Source organism: Muntiacus reevesi, chromosome 17, assembly GCF_963930625.1.
Source record: "Muntiacus reevesi chromosome 17, mMunRee1.1, whole genome shotgun sequence".
Lineage (NCBI taxonomy): Eukaryota > Metazoa > Chordata > Mammalia > Artiodactyla > Cervidae > Muntiacus > Muntiacus reevesi.
In genome coordinates, this window is record NC_089265.1 from 1,145,062 (window position 1) to 1,159,376 (window position 14,315).

At 53.0% G+C, this 14,315-nt stretch overlaps 1 protein-coding gene across 4 annotated transcripts in view; it reads right to left on the minus strand.

Annotated features, from left to right (window-relative positions):
• SH3RF1 (SH3 domain containing ring finger 1) overlaps positions 1-14,315 on the minus strand; it is a 150,776-nt gene that overhangs the window by 14,326 nt on the left and 122,135 nt on the right. For 3 of the 4 annotated variants that reach the window (XM_065907954.1, XM_065907953.1, XM_065907956.1), the window contains 5 exons: positions 13,261-13,371; positions 5,872-6,020; positions 4,950-5,120; positions 2,320-2,576; positions 401-705 (listed from right to left, as the gene is read on the minus strand). In XM_065907954.1, coding sequence (XP_065764026.1) covers positions 401-705; positions 2,320-2,576; positions 4,950-5,120; positions 5,872-6,020; positions 13,261-13,371 — 993 coding nt within the window. The remainder of the gene's footprint in view (positions 1-400; positions 706-2,319; positions 2,577-4,949; positions 5,121-5,871; positions 6,021-13,260; positions 13,372-14,315) is intronic. The other variant, XM_065907955.1, reaches the window with a different exon arrangement.

A 14,315-nucleotide genomic window follows, 5' to 3' on the forward strand; every position in this document is an offset into this window, starting at 1 on the left:
TGTCTCCAGCCCAGCCTCAGGTCAGTCTTTCAAACATAGCTTTCCACTTAGAATTTCTTTGAAATTCGGGCCCAAAGGATTTTTATAACAAAGATCAAGTTAGAAGTTAATTTCCCCCTATATCTCAAGTCAAGAGAAAAACTATTCACATCTACACATTATAATCAAATACAGTGCAGGGACAATGAATCCACAAGCAACACTTTGGATCAACAGTTTCAACTCCTTCGTATCCTAAGTGCATTTCTGCAGAACAGTTAACCAGAAGCAAAGCTCACTCACCAGGAGGAGTTCAGGGCAGCGAGGCGGTAGGGCAGTCAGCGGCTAGGAGACAAGCCCCAGAGCTGAATGGAACCCCACCTCCCGCACCGTGAGTGGGTCAGCAGCCGCCGGGGCTCACCTTGCCGTCCTTGTCTGGCCTGGCTGCCGAGCCGCTGTCAGGGGAGGTGGGTGTCCCTGGGAGCAGGGTTGCGGGGCGGCCGCTGGGTTCAGGCTCCAGGGAGGCGGCGGGGATGCCCCCTGGGGCTGTGGCACAGGCCAGGGGGCCTCCGACCCGGCCAAGGCCGCTGGCAGCCGCGTGGACAGGGGGGCCCAGCGGGGCAGGGGGCTGCGGCGACGCCAGGGGGTGGTGGGACTGCCCTGGGGTGCTCTGAACCTGGATGGGTGTTACGGCCGCCGTGGGGCGCTCCTGGCTGTGCGCAGAGACTGGACAGGGAAGAGAGAAGGAAAGTGTGAGCTGGAGCCTCGTTGCTCACCGAGCCCTGCGCGTGTCACAGTGATGAGAAACCATGGCGGTTTAGATGCTCTGACCCTCTGGGGGCCCTGGACATCATCCCCTCCCTGATCCTGGGTCAGCGCCCCACTGTGTCCCATGACACTGTCTGCTGCCATGTCTGCCGGGCGCCTGCAGGGCGACAACACCCAGGGGTGCAGCAGGCCCCGGGCTCTGGCCGAGGCGACACCCCCACACACTCGCAGGGCAGAGCAGGCTGGTCCCAGCGTTGCCTCCTATTCTCCCTTTTCTCGGTACCTCCCTTCCTTCCTGTGGACTTTCGGACAGAACTGAACACGTTTTCTCTATCACTGTTAACCAAGACCCCTGGGACATTCCAAACACTTCAGGAAAAACAAAGCTATTTAAGGTCTGACTGTGTCTGAAACAGAGCCGATGTACAGTGATGGTGCTGACTCTGTGCTGGCCCCTGCTTCAGTTATTCATTGTCTTGCTCCATCTCCCTCTGTCAGACTGTCTTAAAGTTCCACCTCACTCTGTCAGACTGTCTTAAAGATCCACCTCACTGTCAGACTGTCTTAAAGTTCTACCTTCCTCTGTCAGACTGTCTTAAAGTTCCACCTCCCTCTGTCAGACTGTCTTAAAGTTCTACCTTCCTCTGTCAGACTGTCTTAAAGTTCCACCTCACTCTGTCAGACTGTCTTAAAGTTCCACCTCACTCTGTCAGACTGTCTTACAGTTCCACCTTCCTCTCTCAGACTGTCTTAAAGTTCCACTGTCCTCTGTCAGACTATCTTAAAGTTCCACCTTCCTCTGTCAGACTGTCTTAAAGTTCTACCTTCCTCTGTCAGACTGTCTTAAAGTTCCACCTCCCTCTGTCAGACTGTCTTAAAGTTCTACCTTCCTCTGTCAGCCTGTCTTAAAGTTCCACCTCACTCTGTCAGACTGTCTTAAAGTTCCACCTTCCTCTCTCAGACTGTCTTAAAGTTCCACCTCGCTCTGTCAGACTGTCTTAAAGTTCTACCTTCCTCTGTCAGACTGTCTTAAAGTTCCACTCCCTCTCTCAGACTGTCTTAAAGTTCTACCTTCCTCTGTCAGACTGTCTTAAAGTTCCACCTCCCTCTGTCAGACTGTCTTAAAGTTCTACCTTCCTCTGTCAGACTGTCTTAAAGTTCCACCTCACTCTGTCAGACTGTCTTAAAGTTCCACCTCACTCTGTCAGACTGTCTTACAGTTCCACCTTCCTCTCTCAGACTGTCTTAAAGTTCCACCTCGCTCTGTCAGACTGTCTTAAAGTTCTACCTTCCTCTGTCAGACTGTCTTAAAGTTCCACTGTCCTCTGTCAGACTATCTTAAAGTTCCACCTTCCTCTGTCATACTGTCTTAAAGTTCCACTCCCTCTCTCAGACTGTCTTAAAGTTCTACCTTCCCCTGCCAGACTGTCTTAAAGTTCCACCTTTCTCTGCTAGACTGTCCCAAAGTTCCACCTTGCTCTCTCAGACCGTCTTCACATCCTTGCAGCCTCTGGTTGCACCAGGCCTGCAGCTGCTCGGGCCCCTCTCCCAGGGCTGCGGCCCAGCGCCCACCTGTCCTTGCAGCGCTCCGGGCCTGGTTGACAGTCATCTGTCCGGACACGTGCAGCAGGACCTTAGCCTGGGGGCTTGTCTGGATGTGAGCTGCCGACACCACAGCCGTGGGGACCCCGGGACCGCCAGCCACGCCGTTCCCCGGGGACTTCTGGGCAGGTCCGCCTGCGGGGGGAGGGTTGGCCGGGACCCCCCCGCGACTCACTGGGCCAGTCGTCAACATGGGGACTTTGCCTTGGGAAGCACTGGTCACAGCCCTGCCAAGACAGAAACCCAGTCCATCAGCAAGAGGGAGACAGGACGACTAACGCCAAAGAAAATGATGCAGAGCTTAAAGATGTAACACTTTAGGAATGCAATTATCTGACCAAAGGTTAAGAAAAACACATTCAAGGAACAACGGCCCTGAGGCGGAGAAAGCTCTGGAAACATCTTCTGAGTGGGAGAAAGGTTGCACCGCACTCCGCTGGTGACACAGCTTCTCGGCTCGGCTCCCGTCTGGAGGTAACCCTCCCCACGGGCGTCCAGGGCCGGCACGCTTCCTCTCTGGCCCGTCAGAGCACAGCGTCTAGGCTGGCACAGCTGGGCTCACGTACGGCTTCTCTGTACTTGCCCCGTTTACCGGCACGCGTGCGCACACACTCCTGTAATGTCCCTACGGCTCCCTTCACCCCACCTCCCCCTCACCTGCACTTCAGTCCTGTCCTCCCAAGCAGCCTGGCCTCAGGCCCAGGACCTCGGGACTGTCCTCTGTTTCAGGTGGATTTCCTCTGTGACCCTTGATCACAAAGCATGATGTGGGGTTTTTTCAGCCAATTCCCAGTGAAATACTCCCGACTCAGGACAAGTTTCCTGACAGCAGGGCAGTGTGCAGTGGCTGTTTCCCACCCTTCCTGCACGTGGCTACAGCGGCACAGCCGGCCCTCAACAACTACCTACCGGCTGAATCTCATTAAATTAGGTCCAGTGTAGCTTTATGTAACATACTTTTTAATATTCTAAATTGATTTAAACAACAGTTCTATAGATAGTAACTTTCTACCAAGCAGAAGGCTTCATTAACTCAAACCTCATTATTTACCATGAGGAATAACAGAGAATTTTCCATCAGGAAGCGTCTCTCCAGAGACTTTTGATAGTTTGCATTTGAGTCTTAGGAAAATGCTTTCTTCGGAAAGTCGACATGTGGTTGTTGCTTGGTTTATCTCCCTTAGTTGTTATGGTTTTTGTTTGTTTGTTTTATCCCACCAGGGAAGACAGAGCTACCATCTTCTGGGCTGTGAATGTAGATTTTAGCATATACCGACAAGAAGGTTTACACTGATGAAAAATCTGCAAGTCTAATTGGAGCTAATGTTCTGTTGCCATCTGCAATGACAGTGATCTTCATTGGATTAGGCTGCCAGCCAGCCTGAGGACTGAGACCGACATCTGACAGCATGTCAGTTCATTCAGCCACTTATTCAAAATCAAGGGCTTTGAGAAATGATTTAACACAATTAAGCTGGACCATTATTAAGAGACCAGTGGCCAAAACCCGGGGTTTCCTCAGCACTGACCCCATTATAGGTCATCACGGTCATCCCAGAGCAAGCTTCCGCAGTGCCCAGAACGGGGACTAAACTTAAACAAAGTGAAGAGTATATATCAACACATCCAAAGTGCTTGCCTCCTGCTATCCTAGAACAGGTTTCTCAGCCTTGGTGACATTTGGGGCCAGACAGCTCCCTTCTGCGAAGCCTGTGCTGCCCTGCAGGGTGTCATACGCATCCCTGGTTTCTATACATGGGCGGCGAGTAGCACTTGCTCCCCCATCACGACGATCAGAAGCATGCCCAGACACTGCCAAGATCCCCTGGGGAGCAAAACTGCCCTCCCCTGAGAAGGGTGAGGGGCTCATGTCATGTTAAAGGAGTTTCATTTCTGACTGCATTATAAAAAGTAATTGTGAGAATTCAGATGTAATCACCAAGCTATTGGAATACACACCTGGCTTTCAGCGCCTCTTCATCGGGTGACCTCAAATTGTTTAACCTCTCCACCTCAACCTGCTCACTGTTGAGTGGGGATAACAGCACACACACCAGGGAGCTGTTTGAGGCCCTGGCGTTAATGTGTGGAACATAGAAGTCTGTGCGCCAGGTGTCAGGTAAGCATCACGTAAACAAGAGGATTAATAACATCACTTGTGTTTATGTCAAACAGCACTAATTTCCTAGCAGAAAAATACTGAAAACAGTGTAGCAGAGTCTTCTCACATGTGACTTAAAGAAAATAATTTAAAACCAGCACCTGTATTGGGAGAAATCTACAATTTCACATGTGAAGTGAAGTCGCTCAGTCGTGTCCAACTCTTAGCGACTCCATGGACTGCAGCCTACCAGGCTCCTCCGTCCATGGGATTTTCCAGGCAAGAGTTCTGGAATGGGGTGCCACTGCCTTCTCCGCATGTGAAGAGTAAGCTAAAATCTTGAGGATTAGAAGGGACTTTGGCAAATACAGGCAGGGACCTCTAAAATGCTGGCTGTGTAATTGTAACATGATAAGGAACTGTGGATAGGCTGGGAATCATGGGAAAGGACAAAGTTTCTGCACTCAGGGCTCAGCAAGCCGCTTGCTCAGAGCTGTACCTTGTGACGGGTGCCACGTAATTGCCAGGAAAAACCCCAATCTTGCTGGTGTGCATGGACGTCCCCTTGAACCAGCCGTCCTGGCAGCGCTCGAACACGAGAAACATCTCCCCCTTCCGCAGCTCCAGCTCGTCCTCTTTCCGGGGAGTGTAAGGATAAATGGCAACATACCTAGAAGCGGAAAAAACATCTGACTTCAAGGTGAGTAACAGACATACCACACGATGCGCAGAACTCTTCTCTGGCAAGAAGCCTTGAATGTTCTGTACAAAAGTAAACAGAAAGTAGAATCCTTTAACCTGGGGGCAGCCTCGATCACTCTCCACTGAATGGCGGTCATCCACTCTGAAAAGGCAGAAGCTGCCTGACTCTGAACCTCCCCCCGGCCCTCCCAGTGAAAGGCGCTGATCCTGCCAAACGGTACTCATGGGCGATGCCACGCCCCCGTGTGCACACCTGCAGCAGGGCATCAGATGCCCACTGGGCCCTGCAGATGGCCCTGGTGAGACCTGGGAAGCAGCCTCGTCGAGGGCACGTGGTCCCAAATCCCTCCAGGAAGCTCGGCACACAGCCTCCCTGCACACACTGAACCAGCAATGGGTGGCACCTGCATCCGTGGGCTCAGTCGGGGCAGACGCTGAACTTGCGAGTCAGAGGCAAACCAAGTCCAACCACGGACAGAGCGCAACAGCCCGGGGCCCTCCCTGTCCCCTCGTATCCTTACCTGGGGGTGAAGGCGGGGACAAAACCTGGGTAGCACTCGCAGAGGAAGGCCAAGAAGGCCCATCCTTAGACCACTAGTTTCCTAATCACAAACACGGTTGGGTAGAAGACACCAGTCTGGCACCAGCTCCCCCCAGAAAGTTGTTCTCTGCCTCTCTATTTGGGTTCGGTCCGGGGGCAGAAAGGACCCCGCACTTACACGCTGGGGCGGGGCTGTGGCCGCGGGTGTGTGGTCTGGTCCGTGGGTCCAGCTGCAGGCCTGGGGCCCATCCCGGCGGCAGCAGCAACAGCAGTGCCCGTGGGGGTGGCCGCCTGGAGAGGGGGCGGGGGGAGAGGAGGATTCAGAGTCTGGAGAGAGAAAGAAAAAGAAAGAACAGATGACTTATTTACATCTCTCCCAGTAAGTGGGAGGGAAAAGGAATCAGAAACCCATAAAAAAAAAAGACGTCGGTGGAACCTAACAGAGTAGCTCCTGCACACGATACCCAAGCCTCCTTTTAAAAGACTCCTCTCTATTCTCCTTTAGGGCCTTAGAGCCACAGCAACCCTTCTAGCAAACAGGTAAGTAATGACAACTGGGGGGAGGGAAAGAAAAAAATTACAAGATTGCATGCAATTTCAAGATTAATGGCACTTCTAAGCACAAACTAGGATCAGGATCCAAATGCCTTCCAAGGGGCAGCTCTGACAGCACACGGCTTGCTGGGGATGAATCTGTGACTGTTTCTGCAACCCGAAACTTCAACACAGGAGCAGACAATCCAGCGGCACCGTACACCATGCCCATGGAAGAAAATTTCCCCGGACGTCTGGGCTTCCCAAACCACAAACAACAGTGACCCCAGTCGCAGGGCCATGCTTGCTGCTTTTGTTTATTCCTTTCTTGCTAGCTCTGCCAGCTTCTTAAGCTCAGGACTATCAAGGCTGGTAATCTTTAACAAGGACACCGCAAGCAGCTGCCGGTCCCTCTACGGGCTCTGCCCATAAGACTCCACGCCTTTCCAGAATGAATGGAGCGCCTGCTACTTTCTAATTGACACAGCCCAGGTCATTCTTTAGGGTCTGGATACTGAGCAAACAGGCACACACAGACTCACCTGAACCCCCCACCTCGCCCACCTGCCCCAAATCTCTGAACCACTCAGTGTAAAACTGCATCAAAAGAGAAATAAAGAGGCTGAAGACTGCAACTTGGGCAGGGCACGTGGTGTCTCCATGTCAGAATAGCGGAAGAAAAACCCCATGGTTTCTGAACACAAAGAACACCAACTGGTTCCTGTTGTCTGGAAAAAAATCTGACACCATCAGCAGTTACTTCATCTGCCTGTTAAGTCACACGGTTCAGAAACATGGCAGGAGAGGACCTCAAGTTTCTAGATGCACGCTGCAACTGTTGCGCACATCATGTTCCATTTTCCTACAATGGAGAAGACTTTCCCCACGCTGCGGCCGAGGCAGGACAAACGCACTGACAGCGCTCCCAGGGCAGGCAAGGCCAGGCGGACAGTCACACAACAGGCCGCGCTGTGACTCCAGGAGGGCACTCATGGGGCCTGGAGCCCTCACGACCCTTAACCAGGAAAAGGCCGCGCACCTGAGCCGCTGGTCTCAGGACAAAGTGCGAGAAACAACCCTGGCAGGAGGCAGCGCACGTGAGCCAGGCGGGCCCGCGGGCCACTGCGCACAGCAGCTCGGCAGCGCCCGAGGTCGCCACTGAGCCGCCTCCTCTGGGTCTCTCCAGGCCCCACCTCACAGCTGTGTGGCCGCGGAGGCGCAGGCGACGAGCGGACAAAAGGAATTCAGGCCACCCGCCCCTGGAAGGACTCAGAGTCAAGGGCATACTCGGCTCTGAGGAGAATTCCACTGGCAAAGGGGAGAGGGAAACTGCACCTTCATGTCAGTAGAGCCTGTACTCACTGGCCCTAGAAGAAGGCAGAAAAAGAGAAGGAAATCTACAGGCCTGACAAAAACGCAGGCCACATTACATTAACAAAATGTAAGAAAAGGTCACGAGAGTCAGACCATAAAGAAGGCTGAGCGCAGAAGAACTGATGTTTTCCAACTGTGGTGCTGAAGAAGACTCTTGAGAGTCCCTTTGACTGCAAGGAGGTCAAACCAGACAATCCTAAAGGAAATCAATCTTGAATATTCATTGGAAGGACTGATGCTGAAGCTCCAATACATTGGCCACCAGATGTGAGGAGTTGACTCATTGGAAAAGACCCTGAGGGTGGGAAAGACTGAAGGCAGAAGAAGGTGACAGACCATAAGATGGTTGGATGGCATCATCAACTCAATGGACATGAGTTTGAGCAAGCTTCGGGAGATGGTGAAGGACAGGGAAGCCTGGTGTGCTGCAGTCCATGGGGGTCACAAAGAGCTGGACATTACACAGCGACTGAACTGAACTGAAGAAAAGATCATCTCCTACAGTTAGTAAGTATAGAAAGGAAATGTTTGGTGTGTATTAATTTTACAAAGCCTAAGTTAGGACTCACTTGACATCTGGCATACCCCAGCACTGGGCTGCGTGTCTTCGGGAAAACATGCATATGTGTGTGCGTGTGTTGGAGGATAAGCACACGGAGCAGACATCACAACTGGATTCCCCGATGTGGCTGTCCTGTGAGGCTGGTCAGATGCCAGGGCCCTGGCACGTCCAGGGCTGGGCCGGCCAGGAGGCCCCACGGGTGCTGGTGAACAGCCCACACTGAAAGACTCCGGGGACAAAGATGCCCGGGAGGAACCTGCTGTGAGCCGTCCTGTGGGAACCTCAGCCTCCCCCTCGCCGGGGCCTCCTGCAGCTGGCCGGCTTCCACTGAGTGGTGAGGAACGGCTGAGGCTTGGGAGGCTGTGGCCGGGCCTCCGGGATCCGACGCAGGGGACTAGCCGTGGTCTCGTGGTCGCTGAGATGAGGTTCTGCTTGTGCTTCTGCAGGTCCAGACCCTTAGCTACCAGCACTGATGTCTGGAGGCCACGAGGATGCTCCCTAAAATCAGGGCTCGGGGGTCAGCTGATGGGAAACGGTCAGGTCCGCCATATCCAGACTGTGTTCCCCACCCACTGATCTTGGGACAAGGAGGCAGCATAGGGCTAGTGTCAGAAACGCCGTGCAGACTCCAGTCCCCACTCAGCCCCTGCAGGCCGCCCTCAGTTTCCCTCCAAGAACAAAGCGCCCTGTCCAGCTGGCTGGGTCCAGGCTACCGTCGGGCCATGAGACAGTGAGCAAGAGTTCAAGGCCGGGCTGTAGGCCCCTCCTCACTGGCGCCCCCCTGCCCTCTCCCCTTCCAGCAACCAGCTGGGAGGTGCCCAAGCGCTGAGCTCCACGAGGTCTTAACCATGGGTGAGGGCTACAGGCCACTGACCAGGAAAGCACTCTGCTTGGAGCTTGGGGTTCTGATTGTAAATGATCCGTCCTCTCTCTCTTTAATTAACTTTTTTATAGGAGGATAGCTGATTTACAATGTTGTGTCAGTCTCTTGTTCACAGCAGTGATTCAGCCTTACATAGACACATATCCACTCTCTTCCAGGCTACGTTAAGGGTCCATTTTCTTCCTGACTGTACTTTATGTGCGCACCCCCCTCTCCTTCTGGGGTAGAAGGTGACTGCCAGCATAAGACTGGGCATTTCTGGGTCCTCTGAGCAAATACCACTCAACATCCCCCAATTCCATCCTTCCTAAACATCTGATTCCAATGAATCCACTTTCAACCTCTGTAAACGCTCTGCTTGTGCAGTGAACTCAGCTGCTTGGCCAATAGAGGGATGGCGGCCGGTCATCCCCTCGGGGCAGTGGTGCCACTAATTCCTGCAGCATCAACCCCTTGCACACAGCAGTGTGTGTGCAACTGAGTATCTTGCCTTTTTTGAATGATGAGTAGGAAGTAGAAAAATGGAAACATTGATATCAGTGATTAAAAAAACACAGGCATCAGGATTCAGTAAAGTTAAGAAGATGGGAAGTGAGCTTTTGTCTCATCTGGATACCTAGCAGATTCAAGTCAGTCAGTCATACGCACAGCTACAAAAAAAAGAAAAAAAATGAAAGTACTTAAAATGCTAGAAACAGATGCTTGGAAGATGGTGTCTGAAGGGGAGGTGTAATTAAGGATCTGGTAATTAGGAAGATTAATTAATTCTCTCTGGGAATGGACCTCCTCTCACAGCTGTGGATACATGGTTCCAGCTCTGACACATGAGGAGAGGGGTGCACGTGTGCTCCCCGACTTGCAAAAATGATGCATGTGGCCACGTGCTGTCCACGGACCTCTCAGCAACACGGCTCTGGCGCCCAGGAGTGGAGGCTCGGGGGCAGGCTCTGGTGGTTGGATTCATGCGGCCGTGGAGCCATACCCTGCCTCACCGTCTGCGTGCTGCCAGCGCCCAGCTCTGCCCACGGGAGGTGCAGGTGCTCGATGTGGTCTTCGGGAATAAGAAAACCTCCTGTCTCCCACTGCTTTCGGGACAGTCCGATCCAGATTAGCAGACCTCGGTCCCCGAGATGCTGAGCCCTTCTCTGCGGTCACTGTGAAGTTGGTCCACATCCTGCCAATTCCAAAGGTGCCACTTCTGCCTCTCCGACTGCCAAGCGTGACGGTCCTGCCCCTACATCCAGGGCCCTGCCCTGACCCTCTGGACCCTCCACCGTGGGCGACAATGGCCAAGTACATCTTGGCTGTTCTGGGAAGCTGACATCATTTACTTTTAGGTATACACACGCGCCCACACACGGTTTAGTGGAACTTACACATGGTTGGAATGCAATCCGATTTCAAGTTCGCCACGAGCTGCATGTGGCCTTTGCTGCCCCGGCTGCCCTGTGCCATCTTGTGACTAACCCTCCTGGCTGGCCCCGGGGGTCACCCCTCCCTTGTTTCACACAGGAGCGAGATCTGCACCCTCCTCCCCAGGGAACCGGGTGGAGGAAAACCCGCCCTGCTGTGAACAGTCCATCTCTGAATTACATGGAATACCAGTGTTGTTTCTAATGTTAGATATTTAACATTTAAACCATTACATGTGAGACATTTAGGACAATATGCCCACAAGTTCATTCTGCGTAAGAGACTGAAAAGTTACAACTTGTGAAGAAGTGCTAGAAACGATGATCACTCCCTGGTCCAGCCGTGGCCCTCAGCACCCAAAATCCACACCAGAAAAAGGGCGGTGTCCTTCCCATCATGCCACCTGCTCTTGCTGTGACTGCACTCTAGGTCTTGGGAAGATTTCACATTTTACACAGGACACTCGCCAGGTTGATGGAAGATTCAGAGGGTACCTGTTACAGAGATTTTCCCACTTAAACCTAACACATTAAATCCAGCACTCCTGCTTGCCAACTCTGGGCTCTGAGAGCCAGGCATCTCCTGGGACAACAGGCCATGGGTCTGCTTATAATTAGTTTTCCATTAAGCGGAACTGGCAGAGACACACTGTTAATAAATCCTCTTGCTGAACATTCAGGCCCTCTGATATGACCCTGGGATGAAGTGACTGAGTGTAAATTAATTTTGTGGGACTGGTGCCCAGGATGCCCTAGTATGCACCCAGCTAAGAGCAACTGGCCATTCCCTTATCGTAAAATAATCAGCCCACAAGGGCTGAAGCACAGTCAACTCTACATCTTTCCACTAATTAATTCTTCTATGATCAAAAAAATCGGCCATTTTTCCCTTAAGAAATCAAGTTAGAACTTTGCCACATGAAGTAGCCATTTAGAAATGGAAATTCCAACAGCGTGTGAAGGTACTGGGGTGGGTGGGAAGGAAGGAAGGATGGACAGACAGGGTCTTCTCTGGGGCTGAGAGGGCAGGAAGACTGAGAAACCTGATTCTGGGTGAAGCACCCAGGGCCAGTGGAACCTCAGGCAAACCACCTTTCCGTAAAAGTTACCTGACTCCCCCTTCTCCCCAAAGGAATCAACGCAACTTCTCCCACCCTACATAGTTGTTGTATCAAGGAAGCTGTAATTGTTCTAGAAACATTAACAAAAAATGGCTTGAATGTTAATTGGAACTTATTAACTTCTATTTAAATACAAGAACATGCTTACTTAACTCTACAGAAAGCTTTGAAAAGTCTACACTAGTCTCTAGTGTACTAGTGTCTACCAGCTAGATACCAATCCTGCATTTATTTATAGCCCACCTTACTTCAAAGTCAGCTTCCAACTACTCATAAAATACATCAAGACATGATAAATAAAAGAAAAATGAGGCAAAAGGAAATGAGGAAAACACGGCTAGATGGAGCCAACAACATGCAGTGAGGTCCAGGCCTGGGGTAGATGCAGGCCTGGCCTTCGGTCTTCCATCTTCACAACATACAAAGTCCACAGCCTGAACACAAATCAGGCCCTGGGAAGCCTCGCCACCCCTGTGTGGAGAACAGAGAGGACCCTAATGATGAGCCAGACCCCAGGATCTGAGCAAAGCGGCAGGCACGTCACAGCTGCCACGGCGCTGACAGAGGGCGGTGGGCAGCTGTCACAGTCCCCCCTCCAGGCCCAGGAGGTGCCACCTCCCTGGGGCAGACAGGATGCCTTTCATCTTACAGGAGGGAACACAGAGGCCCAAGGAGGCTGCGTGACCTCTCAGCCGCATCATTCACGCGCAACGGGGCTGGTTCCCTGCCCCAGGCCTGACCCCGCTGCTGGCCACAGCGTCTCCGGGCAGCACAGCCAGCAGAGACCCTGTAAGGCAGGCAGAGGGCGGGGTCCCCCTGGGAGAGGGGAGTCAGGACCCCACCGCTGGCCACAGCGTCCCCGGGCAGCACAGCCAGCAGAGACCCTGTGAGGCGGGCGGAGGGCGGGGTCCCCCTGGGAGAGGGGCGACAGGGATCTCGTCTCTCCTCACTCCCCTCACACTGGAAGAAAGAGTCTGAACATGTAACAAGGTCGTGGTCTGGACGCGAGACGCTCATTCCCCACAGTTCACCTGCAAGCTTGGGAAGCGCAATCCTTGGATCCTTGCTTTCTGCTTCCCAGGGTTGCGTTCCTTGTCTCTGCTCTTTCAGCTTTCTTCCCCTGGGGTTCCTCTTTGCATCAGCCTCCCATGACTGCCCTGACCCTCCTATTTGTTTTCCCCACTAGGGTGTCCCCCCCGAGTCAGATTGCATCTGCAGGCTGTGGGCTTGTGGGGAGAATCACTCATCTGAGAGCCCCCTGGCACCCTGACCACACAGACCAACAGGAGACCAGGGACCCAGAGTGGAAATGAGATCAGAGCCAAGAATCCATGCTCTGGGGACCCAGGCACCACCCAGCCTGGGGAGTCCAGCCTCCTCAGTCCCTGGATAAATCAGCCCGACCAGAAACCTGACAGAAGCAAAGGGTAATAAGCCTGCAGAAAACCCCAGGCTGAACTTTAATGAACACTAAAAGAGGTCCTGTCACCTCAAGGCCACCCACCTCCACTGCTAAAATAAAGTGCCGGCTGCAGGCCTGAGCCTATGTAATTTTTTGCTAAAATTAAGAGAGACAGAGGTGAAGGATAGAGACCTCCTTCACCCTCAGTAAGTGTCAGCAGGGTGGAGGGGCCAGGCCAGCAGGCAGGGGTGGGCGAGTGGACGGGAGGGTTATACTCACCGCCAGGGTGGCTGGGTAAGGGGCCTCCGCCGGGAACGTGAACGAGGGGCCGGTGGTCACGGGGCTGCTGGGGGGTGGGGTCACAATCAGGCCGGTGGTACTTATGTGAACCTGCCAAGGAAACAGGAGTCAATACATAGAAGACACACCTAACAAAACAGACGAGAGCAGCTAAACCTGGGGAAGCCAAGTCACAATGAAACATACAAAACCTGCAGTGTCTGTTACTGGGGCAAGGCAGAGTCCTATTCAGGTTACTGAGCCCAAACGTGCGGAGGGCATCACGTGTGTCAGACGCCAAGGAGTCACTTGATAAACACTGGTCTCGACATCTCACGTGTAGGATCCCACGGCCACTGCCTCACATGGGTGTGGCTGGGACCTACCTGGCGCACGATGAGCCAGCCCATCAGCATCTCCCCAAGGATCCTGTTCAGGGGCCTCTCTGGATGCTCACCTGTCCGCCAGCACACTGAACCTACGTCACGCACATGGCTCCATCTTCAGGATCACGTCTCAGGACCTGACCTTCCCGTGGGGACCCGTAATTAAAGCGTAGCTACCCAGATGTGCTGACGGATTGCAGGCAATTGCTTACAAAACCCTTCAGGGAACAACGCCTAACCAAACGACCTGTGTCCAAAGGTGTCTGATCCACAGCACTACCTGAGACGAATTCACTAGGAAGAAGCTGAGTTATTCAGGTCCCTTCGTGCCTGTGCTCAGTTACGGGATGGATTTCACTGCTGCTGCACCCCAGTGTGACTGCAGACAGCTGGAGGAGGGTGCTTCCTGCCCAGATGGGCCGTCCTTCTTCCACAATTAAAGGTGGAAGGAGGGTGACTGCCTGTGACCTTGCTCTTCAGGAAACAGTGTTACACCAAAACTGCTGCTTTGCGTAACAAGAACTCAATCCTAAACCTAGTTGCCTCAGTCCCAACAATTAGGAAGAAGATGCTCAAGACAAAGACAGGCTCCGTATGAGTTCCCAGGGGGCCTGAAGGAACTTTCAGTTCCCCGGGACAAGGCGCTGCCAAGGTGGGTTGAGCAGCACA